Source organism: Halichoerus grypus, chromosome 3, assembly GCF_964656455.1.
Source record: "Halichoerus grypus chromosome 3, mHalGry1.hap1.1, whole genome shotgun sequence".
NCBI classification, from domain to species: Eukaryota; Metazoa; Chordata; class Mammalia; order Carnivora; family Phocidae; genus Halichoerus; species Halichoerus grypus.
The window spans coordinates 155,708,937-155,734,367 of record NC_135714.1 but is presented as its reverse complement, the minus strand read 5'-3'; the positions used below and the strand labels follow the sequence as shown (position 1 = coordinate 155,734,367).

The following is a 25,431-nucleotide window of genomic DNA, read 5'->3' as shown; positions in this document are numbered from 1 at the left end:
AATATGAAAATAGCAGCTTCTCTGATGAGCTCAGCCTTGGAGTGTTACTTGTGTGGCAGAGGTACTTAGAACTTAAAGATGAGGAACAGTGACCTAAGAACATTCTAAGCGTTTAATTAATATGTGGACTTTGCTACAAACCTGGAATGCAGCCGGATGTGTTTTCTTCATGTGAGGTATATTTGATGAAAAGAATTCTATAGTTAGAAAACACTCAGAAGGGGCGCCTGGGTGGCTCAGTCATTAAGCGTCTGCCTTCGACTCAGGTCATGATCCCAGAGTCCTGGGATCGAGCCCCGCATCGGGCTCCCTGCTCAGCGGGGAGCCTGCTTCTCCCTCTCCCACTCCGCCTGCTTGTGTTCCCTCTCTCGCTGTGTCTCTTGCTGTCAAATAAATAAAATCTTAAAAAAAAAAAAAGAAAACACTCAGAGATGGTAAGGCTTCCTAACTTAATGTTGGGGGAAGAACCACGATTAGGCAGGGCCATCTTCTGGCAGCACGGGGTACTGCAGCCCGGCTATATCGACTAAGTGGTAAATACGCCACCAGGAAAAATCCAAGTAGACGAGAAATTGTGGTCGAGGGCAAGATAGGAAGGTTTTATGGACTGACAGCAGACAAACAATGCCACAGTCAGGAAGGTGTCACAGGAATTCCAAACCCTTACAAGTAAAAAGGAAATTGCCTCATTTTGTCTTTGGGGGGCAATAGATTCCATTAAGAAAATGCCAACTGGGTATTAAAATACCCAGAATGCCTTATTATCTCTTCTTCTTCTTCTTTTTTTATTTGACAGAGAGAGAGAGAGAGAGAGAGAGCACAAACAGGGGGAGAGGCAGAGGCAGAGGGAGAAGCAGGCTTCCCGCTCAGCAGGGAGCCCGATGCAGGGCTCGATCCCAGGACCCCGAGATCATGACCCGAGCTGAAGGCAGACACTTAACCATCTGAGCCACCCAGGAGCCCCTATTATTGCTTCTTCAATCTTATTTTCAATGTGTTCCTTCAGGAGATCTCACCCACCCTAATCAGAATACAGCAACCGTTTTATAATGGAATGGACAAGATTCACTTTTCAGAAATGTATTTTACTTGGCCATTAAGAACACATTTCTGCTCCTAAAAGCAAGAAATCCTTGGTTTAACTTTGTCGCACTCCTTTTATTCTCAATTACATGATAGTCCTTATACCATCTTAGCTAGTGCTTTTCTTTTCTACTTTTTTTTTCCATACCAAAATGAAGGCGCATGGGAGATGGAAAAACCCAGTATAAAAGCAGGACACCCCAGAGCGTTCAGATTACTGGCGGTTTTATTGAGTTAGTGGCACACAGGAGTTCTTCCCATGATCAGCGAACGCGGCGTTACGGTGCGGAGTCCGGAGGGAGGAAAGGCTGGGTGAGGGGACAGAAGGGCCTCGAGGCAAGGCCCGGTCCACTCGGTGACATGCGGAGCTCTCTCTAGGGGCCTATTGCTCATCTCGGGGGCAACGGAACTCAGGCAGCCCCCTATTTGGAGAGGCAGTGGTCACATCTCATTCCTCCCTGAAAACAAAATGGAGGAGAATGGAAGGTGAGGGCTGGACACTCACGGATAAATGCTTCTCAACAAAGAAAGAACATCCTCCAAAGGAAAATTAGAATTTCCAGAGATTTTTCTGGCTTCGTGCCTGGGCTCTGGCTATAGGAGCAATCGTTCCCAGGCTGGATCTGCGTGGCCTTTTTTCTGGGTCCCAGGGCCCTGCTGGGCAGGGAGGGAGCACAGCTGAGGCCTGCCTACTCACCGGTTCTTGTGGCGGTATTCCTGAAGGGCTTTCTCTGCCACAGTCTCCATAAATTTAGGATTGTTCCTGGAGACGTCTTCTGGGATCATCACAGTGATGGGGTCGGAATCGAAGAGCTTCACAACCACCTTAGTGACCCCAGTGGGAACGCTGGAGTCAGAAGTCTGGGACCCCACCTAGGAGGAAAAAGGGTAAGAGAAGGACTGAAATATTGGTCAAAATGGACTCCTTTTGCAACAAAAGACAGCCTCAGATGTGGACAGGTGACCCCTTTGCTTTTTACTCAGTTTGACATCCGTAACATTCCATGAGCAGGAGGGCCCTAATTCAGAGACACTTGTTTGTAGGAGTCAATCCTATCTGCAAATGACCAGCCCATGGGGAGCACTCCCAGAGGAAAAGTGGTTTTTAAGCCACCATGTTTTCTTTGGGCAGCCCCTGGCTGGGCCAGTGGCAGAAAAGGAATCGGGGAAAGAAAAACAAAAAAAAAGGTTCCCAGCACTAGAGAGAGGCTTTCTATTACTGGTAGAGGATAACGCACCAATTCATGAGCCAAGCTATGTGGCGCAGGGCAGCGAGGCACCCTCGTGGGAAAAGCACAGGCTTTTCAGCCAGGCAGACAGTTTCAAATGCCTAGGTGAGCCACCTGTCAGTTCTTAAACCTAGGGCAAGCTGTTGAATCTCTCACTTTCTTCAACCATGAATGGGGTCACAATGGGGGCACCTGGGTGCCTGTTGGCATCTGACTCTTGATTTCGGCTCAGGTCATGATCTCGGGGTCGTGAGATCGAGCCCCACCTTGGGCTCCACGCTGGGGCATGGAGCTTGCTTAAGGTTCTTTTTCTCCCTTTCCCTTTGCCCCTTTCTAAAAAAAAAAAAAATGGGGTCATGGCATTCTACACCTCACTGGGAGATGAGGCTTCCATGCATCAGTGTACTTCAAAGTTTTTATGTTTCCTGCCATATGGCAAATGCTCGATCCAAAGCTTAAGTGCCCCCTTGAATATCTTCCTCCCATTTTGCTTCCAGGGGAGGGTCACATCGCCGCCAGACCACACCCGCCCCACCGAGCTTCAGTGTGTGGCCAGGACGTGACTCACCGTCGTGACCTGGAGATAGAATGGGTCTTCACTTTGAGTGAGATTAGCCAGCTGGGACACCCAACTAAACTGCTCATTCAGCTGCTTCAGCAGGGAGGACGTGTTGAACATCTTCTCCTGATAGGACTGCAGGAGCTCGTCGTACAGCCTGGTGAACTTCTCGGCAATCTGGAGGGAATTATTAAGTTCCTGTCGCAGCTGGGCCTGAGCGGGGTTGCTGGAAGAACAGTCTGCCCGGAGATGGGGAAAAAACAAGGCAGAAATGTGAAGGGAAGGCTAAAAAAGGATAAAAACATGAATGGGAATCAGTTCATGGAGCCAGGACCCAAAGCGGAGATACTCTAAATGCCCAGCCACGTGCCGTGTGTCATCAGTCTGTAACAAAATACAGAGCTCGCCCCAGGATGTAAATCGACACGCAGCTTCCTTCATCGACAAAGTCTTGCTCTGGAAAACATTGGCACCTGGACTAACCAGTGTCCTTAGTGACATCACTGATTCACCTTTGGGTGCAAGGCCCTTACCTCCTTGGAGACTGGTGAAAGGACGTTGACCACACTTTGAGAAACACTGCTCTCAGTCTACGTGCTCAGACCTGGAGCTACTCTCGCTGTGCTAGTCCCCCGAGGGATCATTTCCGGAGAGAAACTAGGTACCACACACGACTCAGGTGCTGTGGATATCCACTCTCTCCAATAATCACATCTCTTCTACCTTAAGTATTACCAGGGATGAAATTGAGGTCCACAAAAGTAAATCACTTGCTTAAAGACATAGAATGATTTATGGGGCCAGGATTGAATCCAGAGCTTTAACTCCTAAACCTAGGTTCTTCCTCCTCTGAGTCTGTGGCTCTGGAAAATTCTCCAAGCCTGTCTTTTGAGCATATCTGCAAAGCTAAAAATCTAGTGCCAACAGTCCATGACATAGAGAGCTGGCCAGGATCCTTGGTCCATCTGCCCATCATGGCTGGTCACCCAGCTCACCAGGGGGGCAGAGAAGACACAGGGGACTGCTTTGGGTCCTGCAATGCCCACTGCAGGTTGTCTGATCAATAAGAGCTGGCAACTACCCACTATCTCTTTAAAAACTACTGATTTTCTTTCCCTGATTTTTTTCAAAAAATATCTCAAGGATGGTACATCAAACCCTAGCAAGTCAGGGGAAAACAGATCTTTGCACACTGCATTTACTATAAAGGATTACCATAAATGATTATAGTGTATTTGTATTAAAATCTCAAAAATGTTAGGTGGGGCAAGAAATAAAAGCCAGGTTGAAAAGATAATACAATGAATAATCTTAACTCTTTCACCAGGGAAAAATTAAAAAGTGAGAAAAGTCATTGAGAACTGAGACTCCATCTAGAGCAGTGGATCTCAACCGGGGGCTCTGCTGCCCCAGGGGCATATTTGACAAGGTCTGAAAATAGTTTTGGTTGTCACGACTGGTGTGGTGGGGAGGCTACGGGTGCCTCGTGGGTAGAGGCCAGGGGTGCTGCTAAACATCCCACAGCGCACAGGAGAGCCCCTCACGATAAAAGTGACCCAGTCGGGGGGCGCCTGGGTGGCTCAGGTGGTTAAGCATCTGCCTTCGGCTCAGGTCATGATCCCGGGGTCCTGGGATCAAACCCCGTGTCCGGGGTGGATGGGGGAGGCCTGCTCAGGGGGGAGCCTGTTTCTCCCTCTCCCTCTGCCCCTCCCCTACTCGTGCACGCACTCTCTCTCTCCCTCTCTCTCTCAAATAAGTAAATAAAATCTTAAAAAAAAAAAAAAAAGCAATCCAGTCCAAAATGCCAACAGCGCCAAAGCTGAGAAACCCTGGTCTAGAACGTTCGGGCAGTGCGTGTTCATTTGGAGGCCCGCGCCTGAAATAAGAGGCGGTAACTCTCTCTCGGTGAAGAGAAGGCAGTGTGGGTAAGCTGGGATCAGTGACCGTTAAGATCAGGGCTCGGGGCGCCGATTTGAGCAGGGGCATCTATGTCTCTCTTCTTCTGGCCCGACGCGTGACTCTCCGGTGGTGGGGAACCGCACACTTGATGCTTCTCTAACTATGGTAGTTGATGGACAAAGCCCGGGAGGCTGGGTTGAGGACTCACCTGCACTTCATACATCAGCCCTTCCCCCCACACTTGTATTTATTTCGCAGTGGCTTCAAAACTTATAGGAGTGAGGCTAGGAATATTTAACTAGACTCCAAAGGCTTGCCCTGGCAAACCCAAACGTATTAAGTAAGAGCAAAGCCACAAGATCGATCTGCCACATCCAAGGGAAACAATTAACTCTTTCCGAGCAGAGACTGCTGTGTGCCAGGAACCATTCCAGATGCTTTCATAGCTATTACTCAAAGTAGGAAGAAATGAGCCAATGAAGAGATCTGATAAAGCTGAGGGATGCCCTAAAAGGAAGTACGGTTGACCCTCAAATAACATGGTTTGAACTATGTGCGCTTATACGCAGTTCTTTACAGTATGGTACTGTAAACATAGTTTTCTCTTATAATTTTCTTAATAACGTTTTTTCTCTAGCTTACTTTAAGAATATAAGAATATAGTATATGATACACGTTACATATGAAATGCATGTTAACAGATGGTTTATGTTATCGCCTCCCCTCACCCCCTCGCTGTTCAAGGGTCAACTATATTTCCCTTGCTTTGGGGACCGACCAACCAAAGGGTATTTTGCTGGGAAGTTAAGGCACCTGTGATCCACGTGTTCTGGGGACAGAACACCAAACACTGGTTAAGAACACATCCCATACACTTAGCTCTCCAACATATGGGTGTCCTATCATCTTGGGAAGTTACTCAACCTTCTTGTGACTATGAGCTTTTTCACCTCGGTAAGATAGGGACAGTCACTGTACCCAACTCAGGGTCATTCTGAGGAAATGAGTAAATGTTTGCAAAGTGTTTACAACAGTACCAACATGGTAAGAGTTTGTTAAACAGAATACATATTATCTAAAAATCCATCATCTGCAGAAAAAAATAGGGAGGTCTACCCGGCATGGCCCTTGGGAAGAGAGTAGCTGGGGAAATCAAAAAAAGATGTCTCCCAATTTCAGGGACAACCCTACCTCTTAGCCCTTGTCTACAGATGAGGGCCCACATGGAGCACGGCCAAGGAGCCCCCTCCCCCCAGTGCCACAGCTAGAAGTCAGCGGAGCTGGAATTTCAAGTCCCATGTGCCTGACCCCATAAAGGGAGCCCCGGTGAGGTACCAGGGATCCAAGGCTCCCCGACTCACCCATAGACAAGATCTCCTGGCACTTTTCACACTGGTCCTTCATCTTCAGGCACCCAGTGGAGTTGTGACGGATCTCCTTGCACACGGCGCCGTCCTGGTTCTCTTCTGGAGACACACGAGGGAAGAGGGCGTCATGCTGAGGGACCACACAGAGCAATATAGGAATGGGCCTCCCCTCCGACCCCTTCCACACTACTGTTTGCCTCTTTGAGATGCTTCTGTGGGCAGAGCAGGTTGGGAATGGGTTGTCTGCCTGCAGACCTAGGCCTCTCTGATCAGGGCTCCCTGCAGAGGGACAGGAGGGGGTTCCCGGGGCTCCCTCAGTTAGGTGTGACCTCACCTCCCACCATCTCCATCCGATGAGCCCTTCCTGCCTCCACACTGCCATAGCTATATGCCGTTCTCTTTGGCATCTGACCCTTTCTGCTCTGCATTCTATCTGGCTCATCTCTCTCCCCCTAGGGTCAGCAAACCCCTTGAAGGCAGGAATGGGATCCTCCTTAGAGTGGCCTTAGAAGACAAGGCTCCCCCCGCCATTATGGATATGCAGTAGATGCTGTTCAATTCAATGTCCTCCTGTATCTCCAAACTGTTTCAAGCCAAACTTCGTGCCAATCCAACGGTAGCCTTTAGGAGATGGTGTTGGCTGACCATGTCTGTTAGTTTAACGAAGGAAATCACTTCTACAAGTATTGACTTTTCATGTCCATAGTAGACCTCATTCATTCAAAAAATATTCACGCATGCCCCCAGGTGATAACCAGGAACAGCTTTCTAAACTGTAGCATGGACTGATTATATAATCGGTCACCACTGTAGGCACGGCATCCACATAAAGGCACCTGGGTTCCCAAGACAGAGGGGCCTGGTTCTCTAGAAAGGAGTAATCAAAGTCATGCCCACCAGGGGCTGGAAGGGGCATGGTAAACTTGAGAGAACACAGAATCCAAGTCCAGCAGGGCTACATTTGACCAAGTGCCCCTTTATCGGCTGTGAATACTTGGACACGTTCCTCCACCTGTCATACTTTTCTCCTCCTTAAATGGGGATAATACCACCTTCATGGGGTTGCTGGGGGAAACTGGGATGCCACACGCCAAGCCCCTGGCATAGTCTTTAGAATCTAACGGGCTTCTCAGTAACTTGCTTATTCCCAACCCTTCTTAGGAAGAATGAGACGGCTTTCTAACCTTCTGTGAAATCCATTGGGAAGTGAGGGATTCTATGCAGGTTGACATCCATGGCCTGCTGAGCCTGATGTATCATGTCAAAGAAGGGCTGAAACATGTTGTGGAAATTCAAGGGTTGGTAACCAGGGAAAGGCATTATGTTCCGGGCGAAGCGGGACTTGGGATTGAAGAAGAAAGGCCTCCTCTGGAATGAGCTGAAGGGTGAGTAGCGGTAAGGGTCCTGGGGCTCACGGGCGAAGAATCTGTCCTGGAAAAGCTCATCCATAATGCTGGACATCCGGTTGAAACTGTCCTGCATGACGTCCAGGGCGTGAGTCTGCTGCCGGTCATTCTCCAGCAGGGAGTCGATGCGGTCACCATTAATCCAGAAGTAGAAGGGAGAACTCTGGTTCAGAAACTCCTCAAGCTGTGATGACAGAATGGGGAAGTTAGGAGAAGCTCGCTCAAGTCCCAGCCTCCCCTTGTGCCCCCTCGCTGCCCCTTGGTCACCTCAGTCACATAGCACATGACCAAAGCCCCTGCTGGGCCTGGCTCCCTGGCCCCCCAGCTGTCAGGCCAACGCCGTTCCATTCTACCTGCCCAAAGGGGGAAGAGTTTGGGAAGACGTCTGAGGCCAAGAGATGCATAAACCCCTGTCACCTGAGACTGGTCTCCTCTCTGGCCACCAAGGATCCCCACACCCCGACTCAGCCAAGGGCCAAAGGATGGGCCTTCGGTTCATGAGTTGCAACCAGGCGAAGCCCACAGGGGAGGATGGGATCGATATTAATGTGCTAAAATTCTTAATTCCTTCTGCCTAAGAGGACCCAGGGATGAGCCATACTACGAAGTCGTTTGTTATGTCATCCAGCTAATAATTTCTGGATAAGAATCTTCTAACACACGGCATAGGTGCTTTTAACGACTTCACACTTGCTCACTGGTAGCAAACGTTACCAACTGATCGTGGACTCCAGGCCCCGATGCAGCCGGGACTGATCAACTGCATCTGGCATGTGAAATGAAGTCGTGATACTGTGATTTATAAAGACAAGTGTATGTTTGGTCTTTGTCTGGTTCCTAAAGCCCTTAGAATTTCCTGTGAGGAGAGCAATAAAGTTATATGCTAATAAGAAATTAAAAAATAATAAAGTTATGCTAATGAGGTGGCTTTTGGAAAGCACCTGAGGATGGGGGTGGGTCGCCAGGGCAACCAACCAAGATTAGAACAATGGAATTTTTAATCCCATCTCCTGAGTTCTGGAGAGGGGAGATGTGCTGGAGATTGAACCCATCAGCAATGGCCAATGATTTTATCAATCATGCCCATGGGAGGAAGACTCCATAAAATCCCAAAAGGATGGGCTTGAGGAGTTGCTGGGTTGCTGAACGTGTGAAGATGCAGGAGAGCGGTGCCCTCTCAGAGGGCATGGAACGCTGCCCACCTCTTGTCCATACCTTGAGCTATATATTGCCTCTCTCTGGCTTTTCAGAGTTAGATCCTTTTATAATAAACCAATAACCTAATCAGTCAAATGTGTGTCTGAGTTGTGAGCTGCTCTAGCAAATTAATTGAACGCAAGGAGGGGGTTGTGGGAACCTCCAATCTATAGCCAGTCGGACAGAAGCACAGGTGACAAGCCAGACTCATGATTGGCACCTGAAGTTGGGGGGGTGGGGAGGACAGTCTGTGGGCCTGAGCCCTTAGCCCATGGGATCTCATGCCGTCTCCGGGGGGACAGTGTCAGAACTGAATGGATTTGTAGGCACCCAGCTGGTGTGGGAGAACTGCCCCACCTGTTGGAACTGGGGGCAGGACCAGAGAAGGGGCATATTTCACACTCAGTTCCCGCATCTGCCACCCAGAGCCCCGCTGTGCTCAGCAGCCTGTCCCCTTTCACCTGGTGGCCAACCAGCCCCGAGCTGCTTCTGCAGACGCGGGCGTAGAACTTCATGCAGGTCTGTTTCAGGCAGGGCTTACACTCTTCCCAGAGGGCCATCATGGTGTCATTGCACACCCCCTGTGACGCCTTCAGCTTCGTTTCCGAATCCTTGGTATCATTTAGGGCATCCTATGGGAGGACACGAGGTCAGGTTAGCCACGCGGAAGCCACAGGCTTCACGCTCTGCAAGCAGGCACGATGGCGCCGGGCTCTCCACCCCCTCAGGCCTTTTCCCGGGGCCAGCCACACACAGTCCCTATATCCTCCTCTGGCTCCTGCGTTCCCCCCATTTGCCTGGAATTCCCTCCCCACCCAGCTTTAAACATCTTCTCAACTTCGAGACCTGGCTCTTCTTTACAGTCCTCCCCGGCCACTAGAACGCACGTGGATATCCCCTTTCTCTGACGCTGCCCTTAGTCTTGACCCCAGAGGCGCTCTGAATCTTATTAGTCAATTGCAGCCACGGGAGGAAGTAAGCCTTCAAAATCAAAGTCACAACAACTACCAAAACCCTCTAGCACATCCATGTCATTTGGCCCAATAATTCTATAAGAATCCATCCCAAAGAATTCCTGCCATAAAGGGGAAATCCATATGCATGAAGATATTTGTTATGGTATTTGTTTTTTTTTTTTAATTCTTTTTTTTTTATTTTTTTTATTGTTATGTTAATCCCCATACATTACATCATTAGTTTTAGATATAGTGTTCCATGATTCATTGTTTGTGCATAACACCCAGTGCTCCATGCAGAACGTGCCCTCCTCAATACCCATCACCAGGCTAACCCATCCTCCCATCCCCCTCCCCTCTAGAACCCTCAGTTTGTTTTTCAGAGTCCATTGTCTCTCATGGTTCTTCTCCCCCTCCAATTTCCCCCCCTTCATTCTTTCCCTCCTGCTACATTCTTCTTCTTCTTTTTTTCTTTCTTAAGATATATTGCATTATTTGTTTCAGAGGTACAGATCTGAGATTCAACAGTCTTGCACAATTCACAGCACTTACCAGAACACATACCCTCCCCAGTGTCCATCACCCAGTCACCCCATCCCTCCCACCCCACCCCCCACTCCAGGAACCCTCAGTTTGTTTCCTGAGATTAAGAATTCCTCATATCAGTGAGGTCATATGATACATGTCTTTCTCTGTTTGACTTATTTCGCTCAGCATAATACCCTCCAGTTCCATCCACGTCGTTGCAAATGGCAAAATCTTATTCCTTTTGATGGCTGCATAATATTCCATTGTATATGTATATGTTATGGTATTTGTTTATGGCGGGGGGGAAAAATACTGGAATCAACCCGGATGCTTAAAAATAGAAGGTCAAGCAAATCGTTGGTCTACACAGAGGCCGGAGATGCATGGCTTTGCGAGGGTGTTCGTAGTTAAGTTTTAAATAGTATAACAAGCATTTTTCATGTTAACAAGTTGTGATTTTGAATATAGTGACTATCAGAAGAGTATAGAGGGGGAAAAAAAAGAGTGAGAAACAGATCAAATGTTAACAGCGAATTGTCCAGAGGTTAAAAGGGTTTCAGAAAACTTTTCCTCTTCCACTTTTCTATATTAAAATCTCGACAAATGAGTGTATTAATGCTTCGAAGAAGAGTTAAGTAGACCATCCACACCCCAAAGCAAAGAGCTGACCAGGAAAGAGTTTGAGTTCTGTGAGATCCCTCTCCTGTTCCGGGTCCCCTGTTCCTGCTGGGAAGGCCACCAGGCCCCCTACTGAGCCAATGCACCAGCGTCAACTACACGGCCCACTTCCTTTCTTGCCCGTTCACAGATTCGGGAACTAAGACGGCATGGAGTCTTTTCCTGAACTTGATGGGCTTTATCACAGAACCTGGATTGCAGGATACCAAACTCTGATGATAACCACAAAAACTCAAAAATAGGGCTTGCCTGACACTTCTCTATGAGCTACTTGAGGATTCTCATAGTATTATGCTGAGCGAAATAAGTCAGTCAGAGAAAGACAAGTATCATACGATCTCACTGATATGAGGAATTCTTAATCTCAGGAAACAAACTGAGGAGTGGTGGGGGGTGGGAGGGATGGGCTGGCTGGGTGATAGACATTGGGGAGGGTATGTGCTATGGTGAGTGCTGTGAATTGTGTAAGACTGATGAATCACAGACCTGTATCTCTGAAACAAATAATACATTATATGTTAAAAAAAAGAAGAAGATAGTAGGAAGGGAAAAATGAAGGGGGGGAAATTGGAGGGGGAGGTGAACCATGAGAGACTATGGACTCTGAGAAACAAACTGAGGGTTCTAGAGGGGAGGGGCGTGGGGGCATGGGTTAGCCTGGTGATGGGTATTAAAGAGGGCACGTAATGAATGGAGCACTGGGTGTTACACGAAAACAGTGAATCATGGAACACTACATCAAAAACTAATAATGTAATGTATGGTGATTAACATAACATAAAAAATTAAAAAAAAAAAAAAGAATGGTGAAGAAAAACACTGATAACAAGGAAGGGCATTAAGTGTCAAAAGAAACTGCTGAATCGGCCAGCATTTCCCTAAGTGGCTTCCAGGGAATTGTGCTAAAAGCTATGATGGGGAGAGGGGTGCCTGGGTGGCTCAGTAGGTTAAGCGTCTGCCTTTGGCTCGGGTCATGATCTCAGGATCCTGGGATCAAGCCCCATGTCAGGCTCCCTGCTCAGTGGGGAGCCTGCTTCTCCCTCTCCCTCTGCCCCCCTTCCTACCCCCAGTCATGTGCACTCCCTCTCACTCCATCTCAAACAAATAAATAAAATCTTTATAAAAAAAAAAGCTATCATGAGGAGAAAAAAGGATTTCCTGATCAATTTGGTTTGGAAAACACAGGGTTAAATGAAGTTCCACGAACTTCTTTACTACAGAACTTCTCAGAGCCTTTAAAACACTTTACTATGCATTATGGGTCATGAAGGTGGCAGGTGACCTGTCTTAGCATCTCCTTCATTAGGGGTAGGGAGGCAATGGGAGTAGGTTTTTAGGATACCCTTAAGGAGACTACTGACTTTTTTAAAAATAAGTCGTTTATTCCATTATGGTGTTTTAGTTTTGTTGAATCATTAAGCACAGGCTAGACCCACTATTTTCACTATCCGACTTAAATGTCTCTTTATGAAGTACTCAGAACTCTAGAAAGCCATGGGGTACGGCAGTGTGTACCTGCCTTAACCCCAAAGTTATTGCCCTACTCGATAAGCTTCCTGAAGGTAGGGTACCATCCCCCTCCTGACCCAGGACAGACCCAAACCAGAGCCTACCTTGGAGCTTGCATAGTCAGGGTTTAGAAAAATCTATTGAAGTGAATAATCGGTCATCATCAGGCCCTGGGCCAGGCTGGTAAGAAACCAGATCCAAGATCTAACCCCTTGAAGCTTTCAAAAGCAAAGAAACCTTCCCTCTTTTCTTAACTACAGCCCCAGCATCAGCAGACACTAGCCTGAAAGGGCTGAGGGTCACCATGACAACCCAGCAGGGCACCAGAAGGGCGATGACCACTCCCCTCCAGCAGGGGAACTCAGGTGGTGGTGGGGGGGGTGCAGTCAGCTGGCTCCTCCTTACCTCTTTCTTCTTCTTGGCTTCTTCCAAGTTGCTGAGCAGTGATTTGCGCTCCTCGTTTGTTTGTTCTATTAGGGTCTTTATCTGTTTCACCCCCTTGAGAGCATTTTTAATTTCCTTATTAATGTACTTACTCCCCTCGGTGGACATTTCTGCAAGAGAAGGGCAGGGAGGGAGAGTGAAGAGAGAGGCAGAGATGGTGCTGGGGATATCACCCTAGAACCAGCTGGGATGGTCTGGAAGGCCAGTTCAGTCTAGGGGCTGTCAAGGCTGGGAGCACCCACCCCGGCGGGCAGCCTTCCAGCTCCAGCTTTGCCCTGACCCGGGGGCCCATCATGGGGCTTATTGTGGACCCAGGGCCCAAATAGCGATTATGCTAGTTGCTCAGGAGCACAAAGCACTGGCCCAGGCACACCCCAGGGGAGAGACAGCGAGCGGCACGATGCCCCTGCAGCCCTGGAGAACGAGCCTGCCCAGCTGCACGAGAACACTTCCACGGAAAAAAATATCCTGAGAAACAGAACAGAGGAGCATAGGGGAAGGGAAGGAAAAATAAAACAAGATGAAATCAGAGAAGGAGACAAAGCATGAGAGACTCTTAATCATAGCAAAGAAACTGAGGTTTGCTGGAGGGGAGAAGGGTGGGGGGATGGGGTAACTGGGTGACGGGCATTAAGGAGGGCACGTGATGAACTGAGCACTGGGTCTTAGATGCAACTGATGAACCACTGATCTCTACCCCTGAAGCTAATAATACACTGTATGTGACTTAAAATAAAAATTTTTTAAAAAATATTCTGGAAGCATAACTGTTCAAACATCAAAATGTAAAATCTTATTTTGGACACAAGTGTTTCTGGGAGTCCGTTTTACCAAACATCTGAACTTCCTTATTCCATGGCTCCACATGATAGGGGACACAAAGATGAATTAATGACACCGTTCCACAGGAGACCGTGATCGAGACAACGCTGTGTGGCAAATGCAATGAGACAGTGTCACCGAGGTACTGAAGAAGTAACAGCTAAGGCTTTTCTGGTGGTTCTCCTGGGCCAAGCACTGAGCCGGCCACATCACATGCCCTTTTAGGCAATGCTCTCTGCACTGAGGTCATCCCCCCCTGCACCGACGACGAGGAAAAAGCAGCAGAGTGAGATCAGATCCTTGCCCCGGGTTAATACAGCTAGGGAGTCACAGAGCCAGACACATACCCAAGTCTGATCTCCAAGTTTGAGTTTTTAACTACCACCCCAGAGAACCAGTCAGCTTGTAGGACAAGCATGGGGAGGAGGGTGGGGGTTGGGGGGGCTTCAGGAAAGGCCTGGCAGAGGAGGGGACCTCGAAGCTAGGCTCTGCAGGACATTTCCCCTTACCTGGATATGGAGCATTGGGTTTCTAGGTGGAAAGGTGTAGGGTACATATAGTAGGTGCTATGGAGACTCAAAAATGGAAACTCACGAAGTCTCGAATGAGGCAGGCTTCCCAGAGGAGGCGTGGGCCCCGGGACAAGCAGACTGGTGAAAAGGGATGCAGTGGCCAGAAAGTGCTGGGGATACACCTGAAAAATGCCCAGAAGCCCACCTGACGGCCAAGAACCTAGACCAGGTAGCTGGGCGGGGGAGGAGGCTCTGAGAGGGGCCAGCCTGAGCAAAGCAGATGGGATGCACAGGACCAAACGGTCTCTACCGCTTCGGGCCCTGGCAGAGAGGAAGTGTGCTAGGACAGGGAACACCTGCTCCACTTACCCTGGAGCTCTGTGTCTGAGACCATCTGGTCTCCCAGAACCCGTCCATTCTCCCAGGTCAGCAGCAGCCCCACCAGCAGCAGGAGAGTCTTCATGGCGCCTCCCTCTCCAATTCTGGAATCCCAGCAGGCCTCTGTTTGTAGAGAACAGGAGACTGTCATGGTAACAGCTAGCCAGGCTGCTGGTTTCCGGCCCGGCCTGCAGCCTACAGCAGCTTCTCCAGAGCCCCACGGAGGCCCTGCCCTCAGCTGGCCCCTCGGCTGCCATTACTGTGTTTTTATCCCCCAGGGAAACTGGGAGAAAAGCTCAGTCTTGCCCCTGGACCCCTTCAAAAGAAAGTGGCTACAGGGAGGAACCGTAGGAGAAGAAGCCTAATACAGAAGAAACGAGAACTCTGGAGTCAGAGCTCTGGGCTCAGGTCCAGCCCTCCCCCCCAATCCCCCCCCCCCCCCCCCGGCCGCCCCAGAATCGCTGACTAAGCCTGAGCATGTGCTTTCTGCATCCAGGAAGGATGTCTATCTGATACCTGCTCATGTCAAATAAACCCTCAGAACACCTCTCTGGGCTGACTCACTGGCCCCTCTCCTTCCCCAGCCCTGATGTGGGGACTGCGTAGAGCCCCCCCTGTGCTGTGTGCATCACTAATCAGGCCCACAGCAGGCGTTCCCAATCCATCACAAAAGAAAAATCCCCTTTTTTTCCACCAAGCCTCAACACCCCCTAAAACGGCCTTTCAAGACTCTGAGGCAGTGAGAGCCAGCCCTTTGGGGGTTGGCAGAGGAAAATAAAGGTCATTTGCCATCCCTCGCATGAGACCTGAGATCTATATCCCTGCACAGATTTGGGGTATAAATGCAGTAGAACAGGAGGCAATTGTCTTCAGAGAGTGGGGGGGCAAAGTCAAAGGGTTAAAGGGTGGACCTCACGCCTCCCCAGGAGAAGTTTCCTCTGGATGGATGGGCCCCTCTGCCGCCAGGTCCCTTTCCCGTGGCTCTCCCCTTTAAGCCCACAGTAGCATGCCCTGCCAAGGTGCCCCTGCCACCACTCAGCTGACTGCTGGGAGCCCAGGACAGCCCAGTCTTACACAATGGACCCTTTCCCAGAAGCTGGAGCTGTTGCATAAAACAGAACCCCTCTCCCCAGCAGCCCATCTTCTGGCCTCCTCCCTCTCCCCCTCCCCCCACCGCACCACTGTTTATCTGAATTCTCTCATTTCCCCTAACAGAACAGGGAGGTGGGGTTCCCCCCTTCCCGAAACTGTGAACATCTAAAAACTGCCCTCAGCTCGGCAGGCCCATAGGGACGTATTTGGTAGCACGTAAATAAAGGAAGCCTCGCCCGGAAAGTCATTAGTCAAGCAGCCAAGCTGTGCTTCCCAAACCAGCCACGCAGAGCAAAGGAGCAGCGTGGGAGAAGAGAGTGGGTCATTGCCTTCCCCAAAGACAGGGTGGGTGGCTATTTCAGGCCTGATAGAAGGCCCAGGGCTCACGGGCTCTGCCCTAGCTGCTCACTAAGGCCTGAAATGCCTCAGAGAGAAACAGAGCTTTGGCCACGTCAGAGAGAGAAAGCTAGCAAGAACACCCAGCTCTCGGGGAGAGGCCCCGGGATACTTCTCAGAAATTCATACAAGAGCCTCTGAAATAGGTCTGAACCAGGAGACAGGGCATTGGGCCCTGAAGAAAAGAGAGCTGAAGGCAAGAGCACTGACTGAGGAGTCTGGAAACCCAGCATCCAGTACAGTCTCCCACCAGGAGCCTGGGCCACGGGGAGCAGTCTCCTGGCCCAATCCCTCTGCCTCCAAGGGGAGGGCAAACCCAGAGACAGCATGGGGCTCCCCAGGCCCGCAGCAGGCTGGCAACCCCAGGAGGACAACCCAGCCCTCCCAACCTTCAGTCCAGTGTCCTTTCCCTGACACCATGTCACTTAAATCTGAGCCTCAGTGTCTTCATCTGTAAAATGGCCCCAGCGTGGACCTCTGAGACCTGAATGCCTTCTGCAAACACAGGGGTCTTAGATAGTCATAGTAAATTCTGACTATTTCGAAATCTGACCTAGGACCAGCTGTGGGCATTGGCACTATCTTTCGGGGAAGTGGAAGGAGGTGGCATGTTTCAGAGGGACCGAGGAGCCTGTGGTCCCTCCCTGTGGGGCTTTGCTCCTTTAGAGCACCTAGGAATCACCCGGGGGGGGGGGGGGAGAGAGGGCGGGAGGGTGGGGGGTCTTATGACAATGCGGACTCCAACTCAGAACGTGACATTGACACTGCTCTTCCAAGGACAGCACTGGAACTGCCCTCCGTATGCGCCGATTCTCCTCTCCTCTCAGCTCAGGCCTGGGCACCCGGCTGCCAACTGCTCTGACTGGGACAAGCCCTGCCAAGGTCCTCCACTCCCCACCTCCGCCAGGCAGCCTCTTTCCCCCAAGGACGCTTCACCCGCGCAGATGGAGCCACAGGAAGCACGCAGAGACCTAAGCCAAGCAGTCACGCAGCTGGCGTGCTGCACGGTTTTTTAAAGCCAAAGGCCCAAGCTCCTATCCTACTGCCTCCCCAAATGTAGAAACCAAACCGAAAAGAAAAATGAGGCACCTGTAATTCACACCATCCAGACGCAACACTGTGGTAGACCTCCTTCTATTTTCTATGCATTTGTGCGCAATCAGATCCCTTACACCCACTATCTTCAAATAGTCTTTAAAAGCACACCTCTGAGGCTGCAGAATGGTGCATTTTCTGGTGTCCTCTATTTTGCCATCCCACAAGGTTGGGCATTTACATTGTATGTAATTTCCCACTGTTATTATAATGAAGACTCCAGCCGGCACCCTATCATTGTATCTGTCCTTATTCTTAAATTCCCAATCTCTCTTTAAAAATAAGCATAATAAGCAGCTTCTTCTTCTTCTTCTTCTTTTTTTTTATTAGGTCCAGAAATTCTGGAAGATCAAGGCTTCAGTTCTAGTCCTGATTCTGACACCTACATGCTGTTTATCTTGGGAGAGGATCCTAAACCTCTCCAGGCCTCAGATTATCATCTATAAAATGAGACAGCTGGAGCAGATGTCTGCGATCTGATGGCGATTGTGACTTTTCTCTGATGTATCCTGGTACATTAGGAAGCAGAAAGAGTGGGATTTAAGTGGTTGCAACATGTACTTAAATCAAAACATACTTATAAACACCCTATGGAGAGAACTACGGATTTCGGGAGCAGACAAGATGACCCAAGCAGGCAAGCTGACAACCACCACTGGAGCTCAGTACCTGGACAAGGAGGATGCCACAGGAAGGTCCGGGCCTCCGGCATTAGTTCTCCAAGTCTCGGTTCCCCATCTTTGCAAAAGGAGGGTCATTACACCTGTCCTAGTTACCCCACAGAATTGTGGCTGGAGCTAGCGAGCACGGGAGCTCCGGAGTCCCGGCCTGAGCGCCACCGCCCAGCAATTCTGCTTTCAGCTCGGCGGCCTGGTGATGGGGCTCGGGCCACCTCCCTTCCCTGGTTCCCCGACTCCATCCAAAGCGCAGCTCAGACAGCTCAGGGAGTACCAGCGATCTTCCTGTCCTCTCCTTGTTGCCACCCCTGCCCGCCCTGGGTCCCGGTGGGGCTCTGCGCCGGGTAGGAGAGGTGGGGACATCTCACCGGTCCGCGGCGCCCGGCGACCGTGCGCAGCTCCTGGCGACACCGCGTGGTGAGCACCGTGAGGCGCGCGTATTTATAGCGCTCTGTCTCGTCTACACCCCCTTTGGGGCTGGCTGCAAACCTGCATGACTCACGCCCAAAGAATGCTGTGGAATTCACCGGGAGCTTTCTGGAAGCTGGCGCCGGAGGGGATGCGGAGGCGGGGTAGGGGGGCGCTCTCGGGCAGCACCGGGCGGGGGGCGCGCGTAGGGTGTGTTTGGAGGGGTGCGGGGGAGGCAGGGCATCTGCACGGAGATGGGCCGCGCCGGGGTGCTCCCCACTCGCCGGCGGCTCAGAGCTGGGTGACAGTGCCCCCAGGAGGGGAGAGCTCGAGCTAACTTGCGCAGCTTGGCGACCCCTCCACGGGGTTCCAGGGGTCCACTGCGCTCCCGGCCGGTTCCCAGTCCAAAATAAAATCGCACAGTTCTTTCACATTGAACGTGAGCTTTGTTCCACTTAAGTAGAAAAGCATCAGAAATAATGAGGGTGGGATGGAGAGGGTGTTGTGGGAGAGAAGAACACAGAGGGAGAAAGAAATATCGACTTCTCCCCCCATCACAGAGACCCCGTGGGCCTTTGGTGCACCTGCTGGCCAGGAAGAAACAGAAGTGTATTTTTAGGGGTGAACAGAGCATACATTTGGGGAACCAGAATGTCCCCCTGGCTCCTTGATTCCTAAACCTTAAGCAGTTATTGTCCCCATCCACTTGGGGCCCAGAGCTGGGCGGGCTTCATGGTGTGGGATTCGGCAGCCCCACACTTGGCTTGAGGGCTCTCGATGCAGTCTTGAAATTCCTCATAGTTGTTGAACAAGGGGTCCCGAATTTTCATCTTGCACCCGGCCTTGCAAATTATGTGCAGGTCCTCTTTGCAAGGGGGCTCACTCACCTCTGTCTGTCTCAGTTCCCTCTGCTGACAGGAGGAGCTTATTTCTAGACTCCCTTTGGCAGGGCGCTTTGGTGTGACAGAGAGATGGGAGACTTCTCGTCACCCCCAGGCAGGGAGGCCACCAACCCAGACGTCCCTCAGGTATAACTACTTCTTGGGAAGGAAACAGAGCCACCCACTCTGGACCCCCAGGACATTTGCACTCCAGGTGAAAAGTCAAGCTGCCTGCAGGTGGTTCTCACACCAATGGGGGGAGATGGATAGGCAGAGGGGGTGTAGGCAACCTGGTTTGGGTGGCCGACTTTGAAAACCATGTGAGACGGAAGGCTTTAGGGGAGAGGAGACCTGTATGGTCAGGGGCTGAGTTTTTCCGCTCACAACTTCAAGAAATACAGCTTGAGTTCCAGTCCCTGGTTGCCCAAGGTCCGGGGACAACTGGGACCCCACCGTTTTTCCGGAGGGAGCACGGATGCAGCTTCTAGGCCTATGAAGAAGTTGGGGCACTTGAGCTGGCTGCATGGATTTCTGACTACAGTCTCAGCTCTGCCCTAGGGTGCTGGGTGACCTTGGACAACCACTTTGCCCTCTGGGCCTCAGCCTCTTCCCTGTGGACAATGAAGAATCTGGAAGGTAGGTGTCATCTCTAAGGTCCCATTCAACCTCACCTGAGACAATGCCAAGTGTTGAGCAAATCAGCCCAGAAGGAAAAAAAATCCAGTGAAAATGTGGAACAATATTTCTCTCCTGAGGCTTCCTTTTATTTTTCTCAAAAAAAAGAAGAAAGTCTATCAGTAAAAGCTACATTTTCTATGGAAACTGCCTCCTCCTTAGCATATCAATGGCTGAGGTCACAGGAGCTGTTTTTGAGCACATTCCTTGTAACTTTTCTGTTCTGTGCCCCCCCCCCACATCTGGCACAGGAGGCACAATTCTGTGATAATTATATTTGTAAAAATCAGACGTTGGAGGACAGGCAAGGAGATCTGCCTTAGTCAGCTGAAGTCGGGGAAGGGAGGAGAGGAAGAAGGGATTTGGAAGAAAATAACACGATTCACAGACAGGACTGTGGTCCCCTAGGAATGATTACTTGATTACTCTAGCTACTAAGCAAACAAGGCTCAGAAGATTAAACTTTAAGGGGGAAAGTGGGAATTTTGAAAGCTCTCACACCATACTTCATTCAGCGCTGACTCCCCACCACCACCAGCAACGTTCCCCCCAGGTGATCATCCTGCCTCTGTTTGAATGCCCCCCAACGACTGGGAGCTTACTACCTGTATGCAAACAGCTGTCTAGAAAAGCTAATGATAGCATTAGGTTCTCAGAGGCAGGCTCCTGCAAGGGCCCCAAGCCCAGTTTTGTCCTTTGGAACCATACAGGAAAACCCAACCCATCTCCCCTTTGCTAGTCCTTCAGATATTTGAAGGCAGCGAAGTGCTTCTCCCAGTGATCTCCGGGCTTGTGGCTGCCTGCCCTGTCCTTGTTTGTGGATTCCTCCCCAGCCGTTCAGCCTTCTGGACCTTGCCTCTCTTGAGGCTCTGAGCCCAGCTGAGAACCTGCCAGTACCAGGGAGAGCTGACCACCTTTTCCCTGGCTCAAATGCTCTAGATGAGCTTTTGTTCAGCTGCTGAGTCACTCGGCTGATTCATATAGAATTCATCATCTTTTTGGCAGATGCGGCTGTTTAATCATTTTGCACCCATCTTGGACTTGTGCAATTAGTTTGGGGTTTGTAACTTGATTTTTTTTCCTGGAACAGGGGACCCTGGGGAGGGGAGAGGGGGAAAGTGAAGAGCTTTACGTTTACCGATTTATCTGATTGATCTCTGTGTGCTTTGCCCCACCATCTCTCCCCTGCTGTGCGGTATCTTTGTCATGCATCCCCATCACGGCCACACTGTCCAGCTCGGTGCCACCAGCATGACAGGTTAACCAGCGCCGACATAGCTGGGACAAGCTAGAAATGGACAAGAGCAGTAAGGACCCCGTGGCCTGCTATTAATAATGCCTCTTCAGGCTCGAACTGTTGAACGGGGATATTCCGTCGATTACAGACCGATGAAAAAAATCACGCATAATACAATTATATACAGTAAACTCAGCCCACAGCTGGTGCAGAGGTGTCCTGAATGCTTCTTCAGGGCCTCCCCAACGTACAGAAAGTTTCACTCCATCAGTTGCATTTCCCTATCCTCCCATCTAGGGAATACTTTTTTGGGAAAAGATATGAAGCTAGCCTCCTCCAAGTTGCTTGTCATGGACCTCGAAGTAGACAAATATTACTTAAAATATCTTCACTGTTACACTTGCTATTGACTGACTATATGGTCTAGATTTTACTCCAGAGTTGGTCAACTCTAACATTTAGCTCCAATTCTTTGGTTAATGGGCATTTTTAAAAGCTTTATTTATTTATTTCAGAGGTGGGGGGAAGCAGAGGAAGAAGGAGAGAGAGAGAATGCTGGAGCAGACTCCCCGCTGAATGCAGAGCCTGACACGGGGCTCCATCCCAGGACCTGGAGATCATGACCTGAGCCGAAGCAGCTGCTCAACAGACTGAGCCACCCAGGTGCCCCAATGGGGGTATTTTTAATTGGCCCCGATCTGTCTCAGGGCAAACCTACTTTTTCCACAGCCACCAGGAATCCAAGTAGTTATTATTTTAGATCCGTGGTTTTCAATGGGACTATACAATGGAATCACCTGGGGAGCTTTAAAACTTACCAGTGCCTGAGTCCCACCACCAGAGATTATGACTGAATCAAGCTGGGGTGCAGCCAGAGAAAGCAGCAGGACTTTTCATATTCTCCAGGTAGTTTATTTTGTTTTGTTAAGATTTTACTTATTTAATCAGAGAGAGAGACAGGGAGAGCACAAGCGGGGGGGGGGGGGCAGGAGAGGGAGAAGCAGGCTCCCCGCTGAGCAAGGAACCCGATGCGGGGCTCGATCCCAGGACCCTGGGATCATGACCTGAGCCAAAGGCAGACGCTTAACCGACTGAGCCACCCAGGCGTCCCTCTCCAGGTAGTTTTAATGCACAGCCAAAGTTGAGGACCCCTGTTTTCCAGTTTACAAGTTACTGGCTTACACTGTGCCCGTTGATCGTCACTGTATCTCTATGTCACTGTTAAGAGTATGTGGTATTTTTCTATTTTGTAAAAGACAAAATTAGGGGTCAAAAGAATCTTAGCCGGTTTTGCTTACCCTGAGCTGAAATCTGCCCCTTTATCACTTCTCTGTCCCTCATCTTATTTCTAAGGTGCAATATGTTAAGTTAGCCCTCCTCTACAGGATAGCCCTTCAAACATTTGAAAACAATGATTCTATCTCAACTTAGATATGTTTCTTTCTTTTCTTTTTTTTTCTTTTTTTAAGATTTTTCTTATTTATTTAGAGAGAGCATGAGTTGGGGAAGGGGCAGAGGGAGAGAGAGAATCTGAAGCAGACTCCCCACTGAGTGCAGAGCCCAGTTAGGGGCTCCATCTCACGACCCTGAGAGCACGACCTGAACCCAAATCAAGAGTCAGACGCTTAACCGACTGAGCCACCCAGGTGCCCCAGACGTATTTCTTTATACAGGTCCTTCAGTCCCTTCTCATAGAGTGAGGTTACCAGATACCTCATTGTGCTCCTCCCTGACCCAAGGGTGCTCCATTTTGTCCCTGCTCCTCTGGTGTGACTTTAGGGACAAACACAAGACCCAGCTTTGGGCAGCCAGGCGGGAGGGCCCCGAGACACAACGTGTGATTTAATACGAAACTCCCTGTGCCCCCAAGGCACCCTCTGCTTACTTTTCTAACATGGTGTAACACACTGTGCTTCTCCAATTGGTTTACACTGACCCCTGGGGCAGGCTGCGGGGCGCTGGGAGTACACAAAGACACAGAAGCAACTGACTGCAGTTTTATTCAGATTAGGGCGAAAAGGTAATCTTTAGAGAGTAATCCATTTCCCTTCCTTGTCTTCCTTCCTTCATTTCTTCCTTTCTTTCTGTCTTTATTCAGTTTCTCCCTAAATCTCATGCTTGGAAAGTAACGGATGTCTACTCATACGTAAATTTATATTTAGAATGTATGTCTGTATATGTAATATATATACATAATCTGCATTACATATCTAAACAAATAAGGGATTTTGCCTTTTTCTTTTCTTTTTCAAAATAAATTTAAAATCGTATTATACATATTGCTTGCTCTTTTCCACAATATCACGGATATTGGGGATATCCCTCCAGGTCATACGTAGATAGATATAAACCATGCTTTTCCAAAGCTACATATTTTATTAAGCCATTCCCCTATTCCAATTTTTTTCTGTCACTATAAACTGTGACACAATAAACAGCCTTCCACAGGTATCCCTAATATGCGGGTGCCTTTACTACCATGAGTTAGACTCTCAAATTGGGATTGCTGGGGAAAAGGGAATGTGTAGGATAAAGGAGAATTGTAGTCTTCACGTTAATATTTACTGCCTGCTGGTTTTCCCAAAAGGTAGGGGTAACTCCCATTCTCTTTGACAATGTCCTTTCCCCATGTGATCATCAGACTGGATGCTGCTGGCCTTTTGAATTTTGGCCAATCTGATTTGTGAAAATGACATTTTGCCACCTTAATCCCTTTGCCTGTTTCACTGTTTTCAATGAATCATTTTTTTTTTTTAAGATTTTATGTTTAAGTAATCTCTACACCCAGGGTGGGGCTTGAAACCACAATCCCGAGGTCAAGAGTCACAGGCTCCACTGACTGAGCCAGCCGGGTGCCCCTCAATTAACCGTTCTTACATGAAGTTTCCTCTTCTGTCACTTGCCTATTCACATTGTTTGCTCATTTTATTGGACTTTGATCTTTTTTCCTATCAATTTATAGGATCACTTGAAATAAATAAATTTTATATGTATGGTGCAAATGTTTTTACCAAGTTATTATGTGTCTTTTACTTTTGATTATGGAGGCTCTTAAAATTTTTATGTAGTGAAATTTGGTTTTCCCTTTATAGTTTCTAAGTCTCCTGACCTGCTTAAGAATGTCTCACTAAAATATAGACAGTCATTCTCCTGATTTTCTTCTAGCTTTCTGTTTTTATATTTATATTTAGATATTTAATCCAAATGGAATGTGTGTGTGTTTTTGTGGGGTGTGTGTGTATGTGTATGGCATGATATGTGTGTGTGTGTGTGTGTATGTGTGTGTTTATGGTGTGTGCATGGTAGGTGTTTTTTTTGTGTGTGTGTTTGTGGTGTGTGTGTGGAGGAGGGAGGTGAGGCAAGGATGTAATTTCATTTTTTCCCAGACCTACAGCCAATTATGTCTACATGATGTAGCAAATAAACTACCATATTCATTCTGAGTTGAAATGTCAGTTTGTCATCTGTGAAGTTTCCCAAATAAATTTGGATCTGTTTTAGGACTTTCTAGTTTATTCCTCTGATTTATTTTTTTTATTCCTGTGTAACATACTGTTTTCATTACATAGCTTGAAAAAATAATTAATATTGAAAAGATAATCTCCCTCGCCCTTCCTTTACAAAAATTAATAAATGCTCTTCTCGGACATTAATTCTTCAGTATGAACTCTGATTTTGTCCCATTTGAAAAAAAAATGGTACTGTAATTATAATTGCACTGAATGTACATACTGGTCTTAGAAGAATTCACATTTTTATATTCTTTCTTCCTACTCAGAAGCATAACATAGGTCCAGAAGTAATTTAAACTATTATTTTTGTTTCTAAATAAAGTTTTCTTTTATTGAAGCGAGATATGTGTAGAATTTGCAAAGATCAAATAGTACAAAATGTACCAAAGCAGTAGTCCTCCACCACATTCCTCACCCTCGCTCTTGCCCAGGCTGCCGCCACGCCCACCCCCAACCCAGAAAAGCATTACTTCTATATTCAAACACATATCTTTGTGTCGTGATATGGCACGCAACGTTTACATCATTTTTCAAAATAAGAGGGAAGATTTCAAAGCCATTTTTGCTACTTCCGTCATTGTGGCGGTGGAAAAGTTAGAGAAATCTTGACGAAGCATAGTATACTGAAATGTATCCGACTAGACTTCAACTGTTCGCCCACTTCCATTCAGCTTTGTGCTCCCATTCTCTAAGACATGGCCCAGCATGCAGTAGGTGCTTAATAAATACTTGTTAAATTACCTGAGTCAGTTTTTCAATTATTGAGATCTGAGATCCCAGTTGGTTTTTTTTTTTTTTTCAGTAGTCTTATCCTATTTTTGATTCATATCAAAACTGTAATATCCACAAGGTTAGGGAACCTATCCCCAGCACTAGCACAGCTCCTTGCTA

The 25,431-nt window shown here is 48.7% G+C and overlaps 1 protein-coding gene and 1 long non-coding RNA gene across 3 annotated transcripts; one reads left to right on the top strand and one right to left on the bottom strand.

Moving 5' to 3' along the window:
* Window positions 1-1,291: 1,291 nt before the first annotated feature.
* On the bottom strand, window positions 1,292-18,326 carry CLU (clusterin). Of its 2 annotated transcripts, none has more exons than XM_036104424.2 (9): window positions 18,196-18,326; window positions 14,559-14,690; window positions 12,817-12,965; window positions 9,202-9,372; window positions 7,322-7,727; window positions 6,132-6,236; window positions 2,881-3,110; window positions 1,781-1,956; window positions 1,292-1,541 (listed from the first exon to the last, which is right to left on the bottom strand). In XM_036104424.2, the coding sequence occupies exons 2-9, from the start codon at window positions 14,650-14,652 to the stop codon at window positions 1,532-1,534; spliced, it is 1,341 nt and encodes a 446-aa protein (XP_035960317.1). In that variant the 5' UTR covers window positions 14,653-14,690; window positions 18,196-18,326; the 3' UTR covers window positions 1,292-1,531. The 2 variants fall into 2 exon arrangements, with proteins under 2 accessions (XP_035960317.1, XP_035960316.1); XM_036104423.1 differs by lacking the exon at window positions 18,196-18,326 and adding an exon at window positions 17,820-17,877.
* LOC118543404 (uncharacterized) lies at window positions 18,282-24,152 on the top strand. Its single transcript, XR_004921058.2, has 3 exons — window positions 18,282-18,399; window positions 19,664-19,752; window positions 21,544-24,152. It is a non-coding gene; the product is annotated as an uncharacterized LOC118543404 (long non-coding RNA).
* Window positions 24,153-25,431: the final 1,279 nt, after the last annotated feature.